Source organism: Haliaeetus albicilla, chromosome W (assembly GCF_947461875.1).
Source record: "Haliaeetus albicilla chromosome W, bHalAlb1.1, whole genome shotgun sequence".
Lineage (NCBI taxonomy): Eukaryota > Metazoa > Chordata > Aves > Accipitriformes > Accipitridae > Haliaeetus > Haliaeetus albicilla.
The window spans coordinates 31,039,952-31,061,630 of record NC_091515.1 but is presented as its reverse complement, the minus strand read 5'-3'; the positions used below and the strand labels follow the sequence as shown (position 1 = coordinate 31,061,630).

The window sequence follows — 21,679 nt, the reverse complement described above, 5'->3', positions numbered from 1 at the left end:
AAAGTACAGCTTCACGGCACAAGAAAGATAGGGCTAAACAGGGAATACAGGTCTCTAACTGTTGTTTCCTTCTTTGCTGTATCTTTTCCTTCCCTGCAGCGATGATGACTTTGACATGTCCAGATATTCCTCTTCAGGATACTCATCAGCTGAGGTGAGTTATACTCTTTCCTGCCATCCTTGCCATGAATGCTAATAGCAGAGCAGCCAGAAACAACTTAGAGTGGCCTTGTGCTGCCAGAAACAGCTCCACAAGGAATTTATCAGTGGTGTAGACTCTGTGAGCCTGGAAGGGGCCATGGCAGAAACTGTGTCATGTTTCTTTCTTCCCTGGTGATCCAGCTGGCTCTGTCCCCACACTTCCATGGCCCAGACACAGATCTGCCCATCGGCTGTTTTCACAGATACCTTTGGCTTCACTCAAGCTTTTCCCAGTTCTGCTCAAGTCCTGCAGTGTTGGCCCATGTGGTGCAAAAGCATCAACTTGTCTGTCACAGCAGCTCAGCAACCATCTACTTGCCAAGGACACAAAGGATCTGAGGGTGTGCTGTGATTTCCAGTTCTTATGGGGGTCAGGGTCACCCAGTGCGTGTTTACTTAGAGCACCAAAAAATTCCAGGGAGGACTTGCAGATATGAACTCTTGCCCTTTCAAAGAGAAAAGGCAGGGAAGCTCAGGCTTGTTAATCCCTCTGCATTGTTTCTCAATGTATTCCCAAGCTCTCTCGTGAATTAGTTTTTCAGACTCTGGCTACTGCTTCTGCGGGATCTGATTTTACATCCAGGGTGCTGAGCAGCCATTCTGCACGCAAGCCACTGGGAACTCTTCCCCCTTGTATCTCTTCCTTGGGCAAAATACCTCTGAAATGCAGAGAAATGGCCAAGAGCAAGGACCAGATCAAATGATCTGGGCCATCTCTGGGCCCTGATGAAGTGTTGTTCACCCAGATCTGGCTAGACAGCACTTGAATCCAAGATTACAAAAAGCCAAGAGGCTTTACCACCTTTCAACTGCTATAGTGCCCCAGACTGAGAGGAGGGACTGCCCAGCTGCCTGTCAGTTTATTATCATTATTATTAAATTACTTTAAATGAGGACTCATCTTCATGGAAAGATTATTCCAGAATAAAGTAGTGTATCGACTTGCTACTCTGGAATATCTCACTCTAGATATTCTTATTCTGGAAGAAGTTAGAACAACAGAAGGCAGCCCTCACCTGTGGTCAAAAACTGGGACTCTTTCATTGATGGGACAGCTGCTAATGATAGGGAAATATATTCCAGAATAAGGGACCTCCTCCCTCTTCTGACCATCAGAAGGAAGAAGTCTCAAGTGTTTGACTGTTTGTCTCTTTGTCTGTAGCAGATCAACCAAGACTTGAACATCCAGCTGCTAAAGGATGGGTACCGGTTAGATGAGATCCCAGATGACGAGGACCTTGACCTAATCCCCCCTAAATCGGTCAACCCTACCTGCATGTGTTGCCAAGCCACCTCCTCCACTGCCTGTCACATCCAGTAGTAAGGCCAGCAGGCTGTGATCAGTGCTTTCCACTATAACTGTAAAACTTAGCCATTGCTTCCTCCTATGGTAGGACATGCACCTCTTTGTGTTCATGGAGCCAGGAGAAACCAAAAAGTTCATTTTATGATTGGTTAATAAGTTATTTTAAACTATGGTTAAACAAAAGAGAAGTCGCTCAAAGTGCCAGGCAGTGCCTGGCAGAACTGACTGGACTGGAGAGCAAATGCAGGAGGATCTAGAGATACCTCCTTGGTTTGTGTAGGTACCGGAGATGTTTTGTAAGGTGTCTGTTCCAGAATGGGAAGGGTCAGATGGGGCTGCAGTTACTCCTGCCCACCGAAACCAATCCGTCTACAAGATCAGGGGTGAGTCTGAGGTGTCAGGGGGTTTTACCTGTGGGAGGAGGTTAGTTCTTAATTCATTCACTAAACCTGATTCATTTGTGTAACCAAAATTATACCATAACCGGGGCACAGGAATGGGAATGGAGCAGGGCATCCTTTCTTATGGCAAGGCTAGCCAGGACTAGCATGACCCAATTCATTCACTTGCAAAGAGGACAAATAGGTGGCATTTCACTGTGAGTCAGTACTAGCTAGAGCTGTTGTGTCACATATCCAATGCAATCTATCCTTAGCTCCAAATTAAATTATCACCAAACACATCAGATTCGATCTGCAATCCATCCATGCTCTTCAGGGATTCAGTCCTTGCCCGAGAATACCATACTCCTGAGTTCAGTCCACTCACATACACTGACTTCAGCCTATACTTCATTCCTGTGAGACCCATCTGCTTCCAAAACTCTTAAAGTTTGTTCAACTAAGAAAAAATGAGTCCTGCACAAGACAGGACTAGAACTGTGCAGTCTGAAGGTCAGTGTCAGGAAAGCTAGTTGAAGAAAGCACATTTTTACAGAGCTTGGCTGTTGATATTCTCTTGACACTGCATCTCTTGGTGCCTGTGGGAGAGATTTGTTAACACTGAAGGCATCTCTGTGGTGGTGTCAGACTTTAAGGGGGGGTTTCAGTAACAGCAGGATTATAAACAGCTTCAGCTGAAAAAAAACCATGAGAGGAAACTACTGTTTATCCCATCTCTGTCCACTTGTGAACCAGGCTTGGCCTGTGTTAGAGATGTCCCACATCAGGAGCAATTGTGTTTATTTGGTGCTGGAATAGTCGGGAAACCTGACATTACATTAGGTGGCTGGACTGAATTGCCAGTTCACCAGCAGATTGTTTTGAATGCAAAATTATTTCTGGAATTAGGAATCATGTCCTCTCCCTGGCCCATCTTACACTGCTGGCTTCAGCATACGCAGGACTCAGGTGATGGATGGGCTGGCATTTTTCTTGGAGATTAAATCTTTTGCCACAGGCATGACTGTGTTTTCCTGCTCTGCCAGGAGGAAGGACTACCTGCCTTGTGTCAGTGCTTGCTTTAGAGCCTGGGGAAAGGAGAAAGAGAGGGCAATTCTGAGCTTCCCATCAGATTTCCCGAGTCACAAGACAGAGCCTGAGCTCCATCCCAAAGGACAGATCCCCCGTCTGAAATATTTACATAGTGAGCTGAATCTTTAAGAAGTCCTCTTCATGATTAGGAGGACACTTATTTAACATCGTGGGTTTTCACTCTCTGCAGTGCAAGGCACGGTGTCATTCACAGCATGAGCAAAAGAGCAGGCACACAGGACTCCTGGGCTTTATTATTCACTAGCTGGCTGTGGGCAACCGTTAAAGCTGTGTTTGCCTCCCCTCCCTAAAACAGGGCACTGCCACCCTGGCTCCAGGCCACAGAAAGAGGACTGAGCGGTGCTGTTTACTGAGCATCCCTGCCTCCTCGTGCAAAGGTGCTGGTTAACTTGCCAGCTCCTCTAGGAAGAGAGTGTTTCTCAGTTGAATTCCTCTCCCCTTCTCATCGCCTGGTGATGCTGAGAGGGAATATTTCCAAAATGTTTCTAAAGAAGCACAAAGCATCAGGTCCCCATGTCTTTGCTTCTTCCTTCATGTGCCTGTTTTCCTCTCCAGTGCTAGCTCAGGTGTGAGGTTAGCAACTTGTCTGGAAGGGAGGGAAGAGCTCTAACAACACTGCATAGGGAGAAAAGTTAAAAGGGAAAAAGCATTCCTTAAGGAGTCTTTTTTTTAAAATGGAGAATGTAGTCAAAACCTAACAGAAATCCCATGGTCAAACCAAATCCTATAGGACATGGCCGAGTATCTTTAAATGTTCACTAATCTAAGGCAGGACTTTGCAGTTCAGCATTGGTACCATGCAACATCTTCATCACATTCATCCTCCTGAGTCAGTCTCTGTGCCTTCCAGCTGGGCTGCACACACTCAGCCTTTCCCACAGCCCTTGCTCAGGAGCTCGGAGCATTTCAGTGTGCCTGCTAGAGCAACAAGGCATCTGTTTGCATGGGTCAGCCTTGAGACACTGCAGGTCCCACAGGTCTCCATCATGCTGCTATCATGTTCAGTCAAAGACAGAATGAAGCTTGCTGAGACTGTATCTCCCAGGGCTAACGCCTCCCCTCTGAAGGACAGACCTTCCCTGATAACCACTGCCCCATGGCACCACGACCAAGTCCTTTTATTGCCCCTGTTGCTGGTTTTTGCCTGCCATGTGCCCTGAGGCATTCCCCAACCCTGCGATTGCCCTCAGCCCTTTGCATTGTGTGATGTGCACCTGCTTCCAGCACAACCCTTTAGGGTCCCTGGGAGGGAGGGAGATAGATTTAAATGTTAACTACACCCAGTGCTTCCTCCAAATACAGACAGAAGCACAAGCTGTGTTTTTCACTGCACACAGAAGGAGTTGGTTGCACAAATAGCTGTTTTGGCATGACAGTACAGGACCATAAAATGGCAATTTTTTGGCTTCTCCTTTCTATGCTTTGTGTTCATATATTTTATTAGGGAAATAAAGTAGAAAGGTGGGGAAAAGTAGTTACCTGTGTAAGATCATTATCAGGAAGGCTGAATGGATTAAGGCAATGCGCATGTGGCTATCATAGAAAATTGAACACTAACCCTTCTGAACTGCAGTCCCTTAAGCAGGTTATGACCATGGGGCATGTTTGTTGGCTTGTTATGGAATATGATGGACGGCCTGGCGGTATGTATTAACCGCAGATTAGGCTGGCTCTCCCTATCTGGTCTCATGTTTAGACGTTTGCTTCAGCCAGAAGGTTTTCCTTGTGCCCTTGTTGGAGGTTATGCTGTGGTGACTTCCCAGGAAGGTGTATAGATACGTGGCCATTCTGGCACTGCTCTCCTTAAACCATTCTCTGCTGCCATGGCCATGGCAAAAGCAAAGAGCACGGACCCTGACTCTCTGTCACAGCGTTATAAAGCCCTAAAATCTCAGAGCTGCTGGGCACTCTCCTAACTGCAGATTGCTTGCAATAAAGCAAATCGTTCCTTGTTCCAGTCTTTGCACCAAACTAGATGATCTTCTCGGGCCCCATTTTCAGTCCAAAGTCGTACAGAATACCAAGGGGAGGAGCACCACGGAGTATGAAAGGCTGCACCGCTGTCCATCTAAATTACCATGCAAATAGGATAGCTTCCTTATATTGATGCTGGTGCCTCCACAAAGGAATTTGCATTTGATGCCTCCTAAAGCCAGACTCGATTTTTGTTAGGATTTTATGTAATTTTAGTCACCAAACTACCTGAGTTTAAGCAAATCCTTTCCTTTTATCAGATGTTAATTTTGCCCTTCAATGTGAGCTGACTTTGGACTCCAGGGTCTCAGCACTCAACTCTATCTCTGCAGTCAGTCTGCAAACTCCCTATTTCCAGATGTCTGTGTGAGGGGGAATATCCTCCTAGTGTTAAGGAAAGTCTCTAGATAGGATGGTCTAGTCTGCTTTTCTGGTGGTTGTATAATAACCTTTGGCTGAAAGAAGGCTGATGTCCAGGCGACCATCCCAAAGGCTCATTTGATGTCTTATCAGACATATCTTGAAGCCAACCCTTGGAAGAGCCACTGGATCATATCTAACATTGCTGCATGTCTATCCCCAACGTGTATTCTTGGCCATTGGGTCTGCTATTCTGTTCTGGCTGTCCTGCCTGCAGATGCCTTGCGACTGCAAAAGCAAGCAGCCAAGCCTGTTGCACAGACTTCGAAAGGGACTTCAGGACACTGTGCTCCCCCACGGACAGGATGGACTCAGCTGCTTCTGGTTTAGCTCTCTGGCTCCTTTCTCAAAAGGAGGCACCCGGTCTGCTCAGCTGTGTGCTGGCTGACACATTGGTCTGTGATCCTGAGCAGAATCCTTTCCTCTCCATGCAGAATCTGTCCTCGGGCTGGCCTGCAAGCTGTACAATGGCATGCAGGAGGCATGAAAAGTACAGCACCTTGTATGTGACTCAACAGAAACATGAAGATGCTTTTGAAGAAAGGAAGGACCCAGCTGGGCACCAGATAGTGTGACAGGAAAAGGAAAACAAACAGTAACTAGAAAGGTTGCCAAGTGCTGCCTTGGCCTAGGGCAGATCCCAGTTGTCCGAGTTACTCTATCTCAGTACAGTGCTGATACCAGCAGGGAGCAAAGCTCACTTTCAGATGCACACACCAGAAACACCGAGTCCCCGAGCTGGCACCACAGCCAAATACTACTGCGGAGAGTCTGCTGGACTGTTAGAGCACAGAAATGAGATCTGGGGTCCCTTGCTGCTGTTGGCACATACTACATGTTTGCTCTAACCTCAGGCAAGTCACATCCCCTCTTGATGTTCATTCCCTTCTGCAGCACAGGGGAGAAAGCTGCCTTCCCAAGATGCTACCACCACCCTGCGTGGATGTTGCCAAGTGTGTGGCGGGCATCATTGATAGGATAGCTCTGCAAGCAAGATGAAAAAAGCATGCTATAGAAGTTTTATGTGTATTTTCAAAGTACTACAAAGAACAGCAGCACAACTCTGCTTTCCCTCTGTTTACCACCTTCTGATGTTGCTTGCATGTGCCAGAAGGCTGCAGGGTGGAGGTTAGTAGAGAGATTAAACAGCTTTGGGGGCAAGGATGTGTTTCCGTTATTTGGCAGCTGGCTCTTGCACAACTGGCTTCTCAATCTGCATGCTGCCACAGAGAATGTGTAAGAAGATTTGGTGGCCCAACAGCACCATCCCCTGCTAGCGGAGTTAAGGAACTTAGGAGTGCAACTGGGATAGCGAGTGCTGATGGGAGGGAAGAGAGCATTGAAGGACTCCTTTGGGATATTCCCACGACAGTTTCGTGCTCTTACTTTTAGCATCCATGTAATGATCTGAGGATATAAACTGGCACTTTTGCCTGGGCTCTTCCTTTACTTTACCATTCTCCCTTAAAGCTCACACAGGGTATGGCCACTCTTACTTAGAATGAAGCAGGCTTTGTCACCTGGCTGCTGCTTGGCTCAGCAAGCACAGGCTGCATGTGCCACTGTAAATATACCCTGGCTTTGACCTCTACCACCCTTCAGAGCTGACTCTTCACATCACCCCCCTATTTCTACTTCTCATGTCTCAAAAGAAACATCTGCATAGATGGGCAGTGCCACAGGGCAAGCTGGGCTAGGTTGAGCCTAAGGGGAAGGCATGGGAAGGTGTTCATTTTAAGGTGCTTTTCACCTCTAGGAGAACATGGCATCCTTGTCACTTCCTTTCAAGGCTTTCCTGTGTGAGGGATTGCTCCAAAGATTGAACCACATCTCATCAGACAAACCCACCTCTGTTACAGAGCCACACAAGCCCTGAAGCAGAAGGGCCAGCAATTTAGCATAGCGGAAGAGGTTGTGACCTGGGATTACCTACAGAAGATTAATGCCAGACCAACCAGGTGCAGGTTTCTCACAGGGGCTGGCATCTGTATTTTAAGTCCCTGTGTTGTGCAGCTGAGCTGCTGTATTGCTTAAAAAAAATTACAGCTACATCCGCTCCTTTGGCCCCCTTGGCATTGGTGGCAATCCCAGGATCACAGCAGCTAAATGCTGCCTGGCTGAGCACTCTGACAGCTTGCTGAGAAGGAAAAGGCCGAGGACTAATTGAGATTACATGGAGCAGAGCACCGTGTCCCACGCAACCATGCAGCAAGCCACATCACAGAGTGGCATGGACACCAGCAGGACAAGTTGCAGCTTCCCCTGGTGCCTGTGGAGAGCAGCTCTTCCCATTGCTTCCCAGACCCAATTGCCAGCAGAAACTGGTGGTGGCTCCAAGCCTTTCTCTTTCTGTAAAAAGCTGCTCCAGCAAAAGATGGATTTGCTCCTGGAAGGAGCCCATCTCGCTGGTTGTGCCTGGTCTGTGGAGCCATTCCATAGTAACAAATGGTGATACAGGTGGTATGATTGCATCAGGGAATGGAAGGTACAAAAGAAGCCTCATTAAAATGTGACTCAGATGTGTCACAGGAAACCAGCACAGTAGGCGTCAGGAAAAGAAAAGGCCACCAAAAGGCCGTGCTGAGAAGTCCCATTATCTGCTGAGATGTTTGCCCTCCTGGAGCAGCATTTGTCCCCTAGTTGCCCATCCAGCTGCCCCAGATGAGCTCACCAGGAAGAACCGCTCTCCACCTGGGCTGCCTTTTCCCTTCTGCACTGGTCCCAAAAGAGCTGAGACTCCATTTGTTACCCACCTTCCTCCAGTCCACATGATTTGGGAGACATGAAGTTTGTTGGGAGATGTAATACAGACCCATGGAGAGAGCTGGAAAACTTGGACAAGCTCTCTTCGCAACAGCCCTTCTGTTTTTTATCACCTTCATCTCCATTCCCAGCTCACTGATTTCTCTGCTCAGTTTTTTGCATGGAAAAGCTGGGATAGCAGCTGTGTTCAGCTTGTAGCTGCCTCTGTCCTGAGACAAACCCAAGGCAAACATCAGACCAGAGGGAGATTCAACAACTGTGATGGTGGGTGAGACAGAGCAGGCTGGGATTTCTCTTCACCCACCTGAAGGCAGTGGGGCTGAGGGTTAGCCAGGCTAGTGTAAAACCTTGGTGTGATCCAGCAAGCCGAGCCAGCCACCTTCACCCTCCCAGGCTCAGCGCTGCGGGAGGTCTGGGACCTAAGCACTAGGTCCTAGGCCTGCCAGCCCATGTGCAAATAGACTGGAGACCCACAGCAGAGGCACAGGTGGGAAGCCTGTTGGCTGTGCTGGAGCAGGGTGCTGTGAGACGTGCTGGTAGGGCTGTAGTTGTGCAGGGAGAAAGACTTGTAGAGGATGAAGTCTTTGCATGGGAGAAAATTCAGAAAGTTTTTTTCTCCCCCTTTTTGCACATTTTTAGCCATTTTTACTCCTTCCACGGGGGTTATCGAACCTTCAGTTTAATAAAGAAGGAAATGAGCCACCGTTAAATAGCTTTCTGAAGGGTTCTGAAAGCAGACACCACTTGCATGCAGAGCTGGCCTGTGCCTAACATGCAACTTCCAGACCTCATTGTACATTCTGTAGTTGAGTCACCATGTGCGCTGTGGGGACTGGGATGGGAGAGTCAGCGCTGACCATCATGTCAAACAGCCACAGCTTCCCAAACTGAAGAAGAATCAGATGAGGAAGTGGGGAAAGCAGCAGCGACAATAGAAGGATAGCTAGTTGTCACAGGTAAACTTTGGTATCCGTGTCCAGTGGCTAGTTCTAGAATCGCAAGCCTTGTTATATTGCACACATCCTCCTTCCACTCCTTTTTTCTCAAAGCAGCTATCATCTCCCCCCCCCCCCAGCACTAGTGATGAGCATCAGAGGCAGTTGCACCAAAGTGACTCTCAGCCCAGTTCTGCATCTCCCTCTCCCACCCAAACCCAAGGCAGTCCGGACAGTTGTTGGACATCGCAAGTCTTAATTTTTAGTAACTCTGCTTGGGTTTCTTTCCTCGTGTACGATAGCTTCCTCCCCATGCACTCTAGCAGGGCAGTACAGGAGGCTCCAACCATGTCCCAAGAAGTTTCTATGCCCCCTGGCAGCACCTTGCAGACATGCACCTTACTGGGAATGTACTGGGTCAATGCTGGTGAGATCTGGCGCTGCCAATCTTGCGTAGGTGGCAGCTGATGGGGATCCACCAGGAGAAGCTGGCAGGAAGTGGCTACTGTCCCTTTTCTTTTCTTTTTTGAGGGAGAGGGGAATTTTTTTGGCATTATGATTATTGTCCACCTTCCAGTGGCCAAGTTCTGGGCTGCATTAATAACTGGGGTTAATTGGCTGTCCGGGCAGGTATGGAGCTTCACACCAACCTTAATAGCAAACACCATATCTGTATCCAGAGCCTGGATACAAGCTGAGTTTCTCCCGTGCTGGAAAAGTGATTTCAGCAGGCTCCAGATAGCCATTTCTGGCAGAAAGGGAAATAGCACTCCTCAGTCTGGATCAAATCTGCACTTCCATTTCGTGTCCTCAGCTTGGAAAAAAATCAACCCAAGCAAATGCTTCCCAGGTCTCCTTTCCCCGTGTGGTGCCTGGCACCCCAGGGGAGAGGATGGCAGGAGGCAGTTGGGAGTCACCAAAAGCAAGATCCTTTTTGGATGTATTTAATGGAAATATCTTTCAGGAGGAGAGACCTCCTGACCTTTGCGTTAATCTCAGAGCAGGAGATTAATTTCCAGCTGTCCTTGCATATAGTGAAACATAGCTGAAACAGCCAATTGCAGAGTACAGTTAAATGTAGGGTTTGACCTGAATAGCCTTTTCATTAGACAGATAAATTTGTTGTAGCTTGACCTTAGTCCACGTCAAGAACCTGCTAATTATTTGACATGCAGAGTGTATTAATGCTGCACTTAACTTGGCCATTGGTTTTATTATCTGGGTTTGGGAGTTTTTTCACTCCCAGAGCATCAATCTGCATTTTGTATGGGTTTTTTTTTCTTTCTTTTTTCCTGTTCAGAACATGTAGCACACTGTTGTACTTCTGTTCCTGTCCACATAGAGTATTGCCTTAAACAGATCAGTTGTGTTTTGGTTTGTTTTGGGTTTTCTTTTTTCTACCATCAGTTTTATGCATTAATTTATTTAAAAATGTGGGTTTTTTTGAAAAACATGAAACGTATAATATTTTTTTTAACATTTCCATTGCAGTATTTATCATTGTTACTGGTTGTGTGTAGTGTAACAGAATTAATATTAAAAAGCATACATATGAAAACCAGCCTGCCAGACTGTCATTGGAGCGAACCGTAGTGAGAGGGTATGAACCACACCATTTCCTCCGAGCCCACAGCTGAAATCAGGGGGTGCCAGCCTTCACGCCATGGCCAATACCAGCCTGCTTGGGCCCAGTAGAAGCAGCTGGTGTGGAGCTGTTTCGTATAGCACAGTTAAACCCGCTGGGGCTGGCCAGCCCCCCAGCCAGCATTTGGGAAGGTTTTTCCTCAAGGCAGCGGGAAGGCGCATTGGGCGGGACCCAGCCCCTGCATCTGGGCTCCACCTCTCCTCCCGACAGCAGCAGTGCTGCGTCTATACAACATCGATGGGCGAAATAACCTTTTCTCCAGCCTTGCAGCCATTTCTGCCCCTTAAAGCTGTTGGCACGAGAGCTGAGCACTGATTTGAGAGGCCAACATCAGCAGCTGGAAATCCCAGGGACTGGTGGGGACAGCCACAGGGGACCACTGGCTCACTCTGGCAGCTGATCCAGTGCAGGGTGAGTCGTCGTCCCGTCCCCGTCCGTCCCCCCCCCCAACCAAGAGGCTCGGACCCCACCTCTCTGCAGAGTGGTGCTCCCCAGATCTGTGCCCCAGGGTGCTCCAAGGCCACAGGGGTGGGGAGGGGGAGGCATCACTGACACCCCCATGTCCACCCTTCCCCCTCAGCCTCTCACTGGCTCCCAGGAGGGGACAGGGCTGATGGAGAGCCTGAGCCTGTCTCAACAGAGACCAGCAGGGTGTGAAAATCAACAGCAACTTGTTTTCTTCATTTCAACAGCACGTTAATCACATTTGCCTGGATGCATTTGGGTGTCTCAGGCTGCCCAGCCCCACCGTCCCCTGTAACAAAAAGAACAGGGCTCAGCAGCCCTTCAGGGGGATGGGTTGGCATCCACCCTGCCAAGATGGACATAGGTCTTCACCGGTCATCCCCAAAAATGTGGCAGCAGAGGGGTTGGGCTTCTGAGAGCCCTCACAGGGCTGGAGTCAGGAGCAGAGCGGAGCTCTGAGTTGGCACTGCGTGACAAGCCAAGCCAGAGCAGGGTTTCTGCTCGGCTCCCCGTCTCAGAGAAAAGCAAACCTGGTTCATGCAAATCCCTCCCTGGCACAACCTGGCTGCCTCTGCACTGAGATAAATGAGGATCACTCACTCCAGCTGCGGAGCCCATTGTGGCACTCAGGACAGGAAAGCAAATAAGCCACGCAGGATCACCTAAATCCAGCTTTTCAATTAAAAAGGGCAGACAGAGCAGGCAGTAATTCCCCTGGCTACACCAGCAGGCTGGGCCAGCAGTGCCTGGTGCTGTGCCCTGGCTGCATAGGTGTGGTGATGTAGCTATGCTGTGTGCACACAGCTAAGTTGCTGCAGGATTTCCAAGGAAATATGGGAGAAAGGGGCTGGAAAAGCAACAATTGCTGGTCCTGCACCTCCCAAAATAAAATTATCTTGACTAGGACCAGCTGAAACTGTTTCCTACCATTGTTAAGCTAATTACCTGCAGGAGGGGAGGAAGCCCAGAGCCAGGACAAAGCCAGGAGGGTGCAGTTGTGCCCATGAAGTGATGCAGACAGCAATTATTGTGCCCTAGCCCAGGACCTGCTATTCTTGGGAGTGCAGCCACAGGGCTGACAGCCACCAAATCTGAGCATTGCAACACCTCTCCCAGCCCTGGTCCTGGAGGAATCCCTGAGCTGTGGCCTCGCTGTGGGGAGGTGTCCGTGGGACATTGCATGTATGCTGTGGACATGCAGCTCTCCCCACACGGGCTAACAAGCATGCAGGCTCCGATGCAAAGCACACTGCAAACCGGCTCATCTCTTGCAGCCTCGTTAGCCTGTGCGTTATGAGGGAGCTGGCAGAGAGCATGGAGAGGGATGTCACTGCTGTGCAGGGACAGAAATGACTCCTGCAACTAGGGCAACTGTCTGCCCTGCAAGACCCCAGCCCTCTTGGGCTTTGTCAGCTGTAGGAGATTGGCTTTGTCCTGTAACTCCCTTCTCAACCTCTGCTGGCCCCATACCTGGTGGCCCTGGTGCACCCACCCCATCTCCTGCTCTGCAAAGCGTCCAGATGCCTACGAACACCCTGGGTGCAGGGGGAAAAGGAGCCATTGATGCCTGACCATCCTCCATCCCCCAGTTTTGGGCGAGTGGGAAGCTTTGGCGGGGGGGGGGGGGAAATCACAGTGCTGCTACAACCCCCATGACCACCAACTACAGAGAAGTGGGGCTTGGTGCTTGTGGCGGGTCTCTGTCGTTAGACCCTGCCCTGTAATTGGCTTCACCATGTGCCCCAACACCCGCGAAGGCAGGCACTGCCACATAGCCTGGGCATCTCTCCCCACTCGCTGCTGTCTCTAGGAATTAACAATGCCCCAGTCCAAAATCTGGTGAGCCAAGGTCAGCCTGAGCAGCTGATTAAGGTGGCGATGCAGGAGTACTACAGGAATGCCATCGACCCTGCTGGCTGGCCAGGTTCGAAGGTACCGCTGAGGTCCCAACCATCCCCCTCCAGCATCACACAGGGTATGTCTCCATGGGCCATGGGGACAGGGGGATGAGGGTAGTGGGAGCGGCTATGTTCATCCTCCCTTTTGCATCCTGTGTTCCCCCCCCACAGTAGTGAAGGGACCCTCCCTCAGCATCTGCACTCGGCTTTGCCACAGCCGCCCATGCCTATCCCTGCACTGAGACAGTCCCAGGGATGTCTGCAGGTCCCCAGGGCTTGCTCCCCCAGTGGCCCCTAAATACCCCCTGGTGGTAGGTGCTGCCTGGGGGACACCCTCCTGGCACACCATAGCCTCCAGGGACCAAGGCTGCATGGGCAGGGATGAGTAACCGATGGGCTGGAAGTGGTGGGTGTCACCTTCATCACAGATCCTTAACAAGGACTCTGGGAGCAGGACCTCTGACACGCCCTCTGGCCCTGTGGCATTGCATTTCGGGGAGAGGGGGAACAGTCGGGATGCTCCGACCATCCCCCTGCATCCCTGGCACCACAGGACACCCCCGCCTGTCGCTTTTGTGTTGCAGAGAAGTACAACAGTTTTTGTCAACGAGGATAAATACATCACCTGGAGAATGGGTCCCTACAACAGCACAGCCTGGAATGAGCACTCCTCCTACCTCCCCCTCCTGCCCAAGGTAGGGTCTGGCCCCTCCTGCCTCTCAAAACTGGAGCTGCTGGCACCTCAGGCTCCACAGCAAAAGGGTGGCAATCCACCAAAGGTTTGCCATCGCTCCTTGCAGGACACGAGAATGGAGACCTTCCTGCGCAGTATACCTGTGTCATGCCACCCAAAACCCGCCTGCCTCAATCAATCCAGTAATTACCCTCTACCTGCCCCTGTGCTTTGGCTGTAGCTGTGCCTGTGCTGTGCCAGTGTGTTGTGGTTTAACCCCAGCCCGCAACTAAGCACCACGCAGCCACTCACTCACTCCCCCCCCACCCAGTGGGATGGGGGAGAAAATCGGGAAAAGAAGCAAAACTCGTGGGTTGAGATAAGAATGGTTTAATAGAACAGAAAAGAAGAAACTAATAATGATAATGATAACACTAATAAAATGACAATAGTAATAATAAAAGGATTGGAATGTACAAATGATGCACAATGCAATTACTCACCACCCACTGACCGACACCCAGTTAGTCCCCGAGCAGCGATACTCCCCATCCCCACTCCCCCCAGTTCCTATACTAAATGGGATGTCACATGGTATGGAATACACCGTTGGCCAGTTTGGGTCAGGTGCCCTGGCTGTGTCCTGTGCCAACTTCTTGTGCCCCTCCAGCTTTCTCGCTGGCTGGGCATGAGAAGCTGAAAAATCCTTGATTTAGTCTAAACATTACTTAGCAACAACTGAAAACATCAGTGTTATCAACATTCTTCTCATACTGAACTCAAAAACATAGCACTATACCAGCTATTAGGAAGACAGTTAACTCTATTCCAGCTGAAACCAGGACACAGTGGCTGTCCAGGTGATAGGCTGGTTGCTTCTCCTCATCCTTACCCTCATCATCCCTCTGCTTGCATGCTACACAGGCTGTCACGGCTCTTACCACTGTCCCTGCAGCCTGTGTACACTGTGATGGGGAGGGGACTCTTCCAGGGCTGCTACAGCCCCTGCTCTGGGCACCACTACTGCCTGTGAGGGATGTACTACTACATCGATGGGGCTTCTGCCATCAGAAGGCATCTCCACACGCTAGCAGAGAGGGCTGTAAGGTTGGGACGGCTTGCCTTGCTTGGGGTGGCTTACCATGGGATGGGATGGGTTGGGATGGACATGACCCCCCCTCGTCCTCAGGGCCACCACTCACCCTACCTCTGCTGTCTCTTGCAGGAGAATCCTGTGCTGCACTTACAGCCCCAGAGCAATGGTCTGTTGTCGTGGTTTAACCCCAGCCAGCAACTAAGCACCATGCAGCCACTCACTCACTTCTCCCTGACCCAGTGGGATGGGGGAGGGAATTGGGGAAAAAATAGTATAACTCGTGGGTTGAGATAAGAACAGTTTAACAGAACAGAAAGGAAGAAAATAATAATGATGATAATAACAATAATAAAATGACAACAGCAATAATAAAAGGATTGGGATATACAAAACAAGCAATGCACAGTGCAATTGCTCACAGCTCACCGACTGATGCCCAGTTAGTTCCTGAGCATCAATCCCCCCCGCCAGGCCAACAGCCCCCCAGTTTATATACTAGGCATGATTTCACATGGTATGGAATAACCTTTTGGCCAGTTTGGGTCAGCTGTCCTGGCTGTGTCCCCTCCCGACTTCTTGTGCCCCTCCAGCCTTCTTGCTGGCTGGGCATGAGAAGCTGAAAAATCCTTGACTTACTTAGTCTAAACACTACTTAGCAACAACTGAAAATATCAGTGTGTTATCAACATTCTTCTCGTACTGAATCCAAGACATAACAGTATACCAGCTACTAGGAAGAAAATTAACTCTATCCCAGCTGAAACCAGGACAATATCCACCCCTTATTCTATACCATTTACATCATGCCCAGGTCCCATACTTTCCAATACATCCTAATTAATCACCATCACCATCACCTTTCCTGTCCTTTGAAATATATGTATATATATATATATGTATACACACACAGAGATATCATTCCCTTAGTCTATGGGACATCCCTATAAAATGTCTGTTGAGTTCATTTAGTTCCCAACTTCAGGCTCCATCTGTCATAATAGCCTTTCTGGGCAGGAGGGATGGTGTGAAGTACTCTCAGTCAGCAGAGCAGGATCAGGCTTCGGTGCAGTGTGGCAAGTGGGTGACATTGGGCACAGCAGGAGGATGGTGTGTAGTGTTGGATGGTTGCATGCTGAAGGCAGTTCTGGTCCCATCACTGCGGCGCTTTGCTCAGTTTTATCACAGAACTTTCTTGCTTGATCTAAGTGATTCTTACTGTAATACCATTGATATAGCATATAACAATTATAGTAATGATAGCATACAGTAGAAGGGCTATATAGCAATTAACATCATACAATTTAATTCATTTGCTATTCTTACCTAAAATCAAATCCCCTTGAGGCACACATCGGACTTCCCCATCCTTTCGCATCACCCACCAAGTACACCCAGGTCCCTGAGCAAAAGCAATCCTGCGGATGGGTTTGTCTCTGCCTGAGGCAGAAGAAACCCAGACTGTCTTCCCTAATATATTTTTCATGTGCACTACAGGGACTTCATCCCCTTCTACAGTACGTAAAAATTCTGACTGGGCAGGGCCACTCTGATTGGCAGATCCTCTGGTGTTGACTAACCAGGTGTCATTTGCTAAATGTGCATCCCAGTGTTTGAAAGTTCCACCCCCCAGTGCTCTCAATGTAGTCTTTAACAGTCCATTGTATCATTCAATTTTCTCAGAGGCTAGTGTATGATAGGGGATGTGATATACCCACTCAATGCCATGCTCTTTGGCCCAGGTGTCTATAAGGTTGTTTCGGAAATGAGTCCCGTTGTCTGACTCGATTCTTTCTGGGGTGCCGTGTCGCCACAAGACCTGCTTTTAAAGGCCCAGGATAGTGTTCCGGGCAGTGGCATGGGACAAAGGATATGTTTCCAGCCACCCGGTGGTTGCTTCCACCATTGTAAGCACATGGCGCTTGCTTTGGAGGGTTTGTGGGAGTGTGATATAGTCAATCTGAAAACATCAGTGTTATCAACATTCTTCACATACTGAACTCAAAACATAGCACCCTACCAGCTACTAGGAAGACAGTTAACTCTATCCCAGCTGAAACCAGGACACCCATGCAGAGCCTGAAGCATCCCTCAAGGACCTACCTGCAGTGTTTGATGCTCACAGTAGGTCTCTGGCTTATTCTCACAAGCAAATAGCAACCAAGAGTGGTTTCCCCTCCTAGGTGAAGGTCTTCAAGCTACTGAGCCTTTTTATCTCACTGCTGTTGCAGGCAGCTCCCAAGGGCTCCCTCTCCAAGCAGGGCCTCCAACTGAGCCTGGGACTAAGTGGGGCAAAGCCCAGCTCAGACCCAGGTCCCTCCCTGGCTTAATACTTCACCTGGCAGGAGCCCAGCTCACTAACTTCATTCAGAGCAGCCTGAGATGAGAGCACCTTTTTTTTCCCCACCCTTTTCCTGTATTTCCACTGTCCCAGCATGATTGCAGCTGCGGCACACAACGACCTTTTTTCCGTTGCCTGTGCTTTGCTTATTGCTCTCTGGTTTGCTTCTTCATCGGGGAAGGCACCTCCAAAGCTCTCTGGAGCTCCTCACAAGCACCGATCCTGACCCAACAGGGTCTGACGGGCTCAGTGCTGCCCAGGGGACACCTAATGACTGGTCACCCCGCAGCCCTGGGACCAGCCTGGAAGCACTCCCCGGGTCACTGGCTCAGCAGATGGAGCTCCTTCCCAAGGATGCAGGCAGAGCAGCTCTTGGCATGCAGCAGGATGCTGTGCCAAAATGCTGCTGCAGCTGCTACTTGCAGCTTGGAACAGCACACGGACGTTGTGTGCAGGCTCAGGATTCAGAGTGTGCCCTGAAGTGGGGAAATAGTTGATTTTGTAGGGTTTTTTCCTTCTGGCTTGGGAAGGAGGAGTTTTTTCATTTAAGAGGATGGGAGCGGGACTTTCCACTCCCAGCTCCTATAGCAATTAGGACTAAAAGACCTGTGCAGTAAACTCTGCTTTATTCCCAGTAGTGAGGGGCTGGGATCCTCTGGACAAGGAAAAACCCCAGGTAATATTTCTGCTCCAGACCTGAGCTGGACTTGCACAGCTCTGGGGGGCTTATAGCACGGTCAAGCCTGCGCAGTGTTACCAGCTGTCGTGGTTTAACCCCAGCCAGAAACTAAGCACCATGCAGCCACTCGCTCACTCCCCCCTGGTGAGATGGGGGAGAGAATCAGAAGGGTAAAAGTGAGAAAACTCATGGGTTGAGATAAAGACAGTTTAATAGGTAAAGCAAAAACCACGTGCAGGCAGGTGTTCAGCCATCTCCAGGAAAGCAGAGCTCCATCACGCGTAGACTTATCCTTGGGCCACAATCCCTTCCGAGGTATTGTGGCAGTACACTTCCCCCCCCCATCCCACCACCAGGAAATGAAACTTCTCCAAGCAGGGAGAAGGGGAAGGAAAAAAACCCTAAACCCTAGAGGCCGCAGGTTGAAATTTGAACTGGCCAATCAAGACATGCCAGGTACACCAAGGTGACCCTCTTGGCCAATAGGGATTAAATGACCACAGGTCAGATTCGACAGGGGTATAAACAGGGTCCCGCTGGAGGACATGTTGGCAGTCCTCCTCGGAGCAGTGGGTCTGCAGTCAGGGACTCCCCCTTGCGTCGGGGCACCACCCGAGGTAACTCCTCGAGGGAGAGAGCCCTCAGCTTTTAGGTGAGTGATATGTGCGTTTTGGAGCAATCACTTTAAATCTTGGGGATTCTTGAGTCAGCTGTGTAGTATTAATTCTCTTTACATCATTGAGCCTGTGGTTTTATAAAATCTTACCGGACTTCTAACTAACTTTTTACTGAAGAATAAATCTGAGTTTTAACACCTGTTGGATTTGGTTATGCGTGCATCCGTAACAGGTATACTTGCTGCGGCACAGACATAACCACGGCCACAGATGCTTCGAGATGTACCTGTTCTGGTGTGGGCTTATCCACGGCCACAGATGCTTCGAGATGTACCTGTTCTGGTGTGGGCTTATCCACGGCCACAGATGCTTTGGGGTGTCCTGCTCCTGCGTGGTCTCATCCACAGGTCACAGTCCCTTTGACTCAAGTTCACACTGGAGTTCCAGCCTGTCCAGTACAGCAGCACAGAAACAGCAGCGGTGCCCTGGCCATCTGCCAGCCCATGCGCATCGCCATTGCTGTTATCAAAATGTTCCCAGGCACAGCAGAGTAAGATGATAAGCAGTACAGCAAACAACAAAAACAAAAAGCAGCCACTAACAAGCACTAGACTCTAATATACAGTGAGGCAAGCAAGCCCCATGGCAAGCACAGGAGCCTGCCAATTAATAGCTAAACAGCAATAACAGCTATAAACTTGATCTAGCACATTCCAATAAAACCTGTCATTATCTTGAACCCTGCGAGCCCCACGTTGGGCACCAAAAAGGACTGTCATGGTTTAACCCCAGCCGGCAACTAAGCACCACACAGCCGTTCGCTCACTCACCCCCACGGGTGGGATGGGGGAGAGAATCAGAAGGGTAAAAGTGAGAAAACTCATGGGTTGAGATAAAGACAGTTTAATAAGTAAAGCAAAAGCTGTGCACACAAGCAAAGCAAAACAAGGAATTCATTCACTACTTCCCATCGGCAGGCAGGTGTTCAGCTTTCTCCAGGAAAGCAGGGCTCCATCACGCGTAATGGTTACTTAGGAAGACAAATGCCATAACTCTGAACGTCCCTCACTTCCTTCTTCTTCCCTCAGCTTTATATGCTGAGCATGATGTCATATGGTATGGAATATCCCTTTGGTCTGTTGGGGTCAGCTGTCCCGGCTGCGTCTCCTCCCAACTTCTTGTGTACCCCCAGCCTACTCGCGGGTGGGACGGTGCGAGAAGCAGTAAAGGCCTTGGCTCTGTGTAAGCACTGCTCAGCAATAACTAAAACATCCCTGTGTTATCAACACTGTTTCCAGCACAAATCCAAAATATAGCCCCATACTAGCTACTGTGAAGAAATTTAACTCTATCCCAGGCAAAACCAGCATACCAGATTTGCAGCAGCACTTTGTACAGGCACAAGCCAGCAGAGTCTGTGCAGCCACCTTCATGCTGAGATGAGCTAAAAAACCCTCTGGGCCTCAGGAGCTGGGGGGAAGCAGTGCAGAGACCCCCAAATCAGCATGGTTACCAGAAATAAGCCTGCTCAGAGCAGTCCAGTGGGCGTGAGCTGGTGTGGGGGGGTCTCCATGCTGCTGGTGCATCCCTGAAGGATACAGCCACAAGCTTCCCGGCAGGTTGGACTCTGCTGCCGATATGGGGTTAATAGCTGGCGAGGCACGCAGCTGCGGCAACAAGTTCTGTGGCTGAGCTCTGTGGCTGAGCGCTAGATCGAGGTATACAGGGGGGTTCCCGGAGCCAGGGAAACCCGAGGAAGAGCAGAGAATCCCGCCAGGAGCCGGCAGCTCTCGCGAGAGAGGCTGACGTGGCTTGGGCGTTGCCAGGAGCAACCGCGTGAGATTTAAACGGCCCTAGGAAGCACCATTGATTAGGAGCGCCTCGAACAGGGTGTGCAAACAGGGATCGAGAGGGCACAGCGGTTCATGCAGAAGGGTGCGTGAGAAGGGCTGTGCACCCTGCTTGTAGGCCCACAGCCCAGGGAAGTGCTCTAGGTCTCCTCCATAATGGTGGGTACTTGCCTCAGAGTTAAAACCAGTGTTTCTACAGAGAAAGCCCCTGAGATGTCTGATGCTTCCACCCAGATGGAACTGGTAAGGAAGGAGACTTCAGTATAGATGGTAGGTTGCAATGAGTGCCCAGGCCCTTCTCCTGGAGAAAAGGTAAGTACCTGCAAAAGATGTGCACAGGTTGATCTGTTGTGTCAGGTGGCCGAGTTGCAGGAAAGAGTTAAAAGGCTGTGCAGTATTAGAGGGGCTGAGATGGAGATAGATAAGTGGTTTTAGAACCATGCTTCTGCAGCAGACACCACAGAGAATGAAGCACCTTGGATCCTGGTGACCCACAGAAGCAGGACTCTGCTTCAGCCCCCACCCTCCAGCATTACAACCAAAACCAGGTATGAAGCTTTAACAGCTGTAGACACCCATGAGCAAGGTCTGCAAGGAGAAACTGTACCAGCAGCACACAGTGGATACCACAAAAAGAAACAACGAGTGCTCATAGCGGGTGACTCTCTGTTAAGGAACACTGAGGCGCCCATCTGCCAGCCTGACAGGGAGTCACGAGAGGTATGCTGCCTTCTGGGAGCTAAGGTCCAAGATGTTGCCAAGAGGGTGCCGCAACTTCTCAAGAGCACAGACTACTATACATTGCTACTCTTTCATGTGGGCACGAATGACACTGCAAGCCAGAACCTGGTCAGAATCAAGGAAGACTACAAAGCCATTGGGGGTACAAGTGAAAAGTATTAATGCCCAAGTTATCTTTTCTTCCATTTTACCAGTTAGAGGAAAGGGTGCAGCCAGAAATAGATGTATAATGCAAATCAACTTCTGGCTTCATGGCTAGTGTCGTTGTGAGGGTTTTGGCTTTTATGACAATGGGACATTCTTTGATGACTATAGCCTGTTAGGGAGGGATGGGATCCACCTGTCTAGAAGAGGCAAGGGAATCTTTGGCAGCAGGCTGGCCAACTTGGTGAGGTGGGCTTTAAACTGAAGGGTTTGGGGGGCGGGGTCCAAAGTGGCAACGCTCATGCCATTGCAACCAACTGAGGAATAAGCCAGGCCAACCAGAGCAGCAACAAATGTTCCTTAGCTGCCTCCCAAGATGAGAACCAGAAGACCAACCACCTCAATTGTATGTATACCAATGTACACAGCCTGGGGAACAAA

The 21,679-nt window shown here is 49.7% G+C and overlaps 1 protein-coding gene across 2 annotated transcripts in view; it reads left to right on the top strand.

Annotated features, from left to right (window-relative positions):
* LOC138683481 (protein FAM219A) overlaps positions 1-10,647 on the top strand; it is a 51,305-nt gene extending 40,658 nt beyond the window's left edge. Inside the window, exons 4-5 of one of the 2 annotated variants that reach the window (XM_069775362.1) lie at positions 100-154; positions 1,367-10,647. In XM_069775362.1, coding sequence (XP_069631463.1) covers positions 100-154; positions 1,367-1,522 — 211 coding nt within the window. In that variant the 3' untranslated portion in view covers positions 1,523-10,647. Of the gene's footprint in view, positions 1-99; positions 155-1,363 lie in introns of both variants that reach the window. The other variant, XM_069775361.1, reaches the window with a different exon arrangement.
* Positions 10,648-21,679: the final 11,032 nt, after the last annotated feature.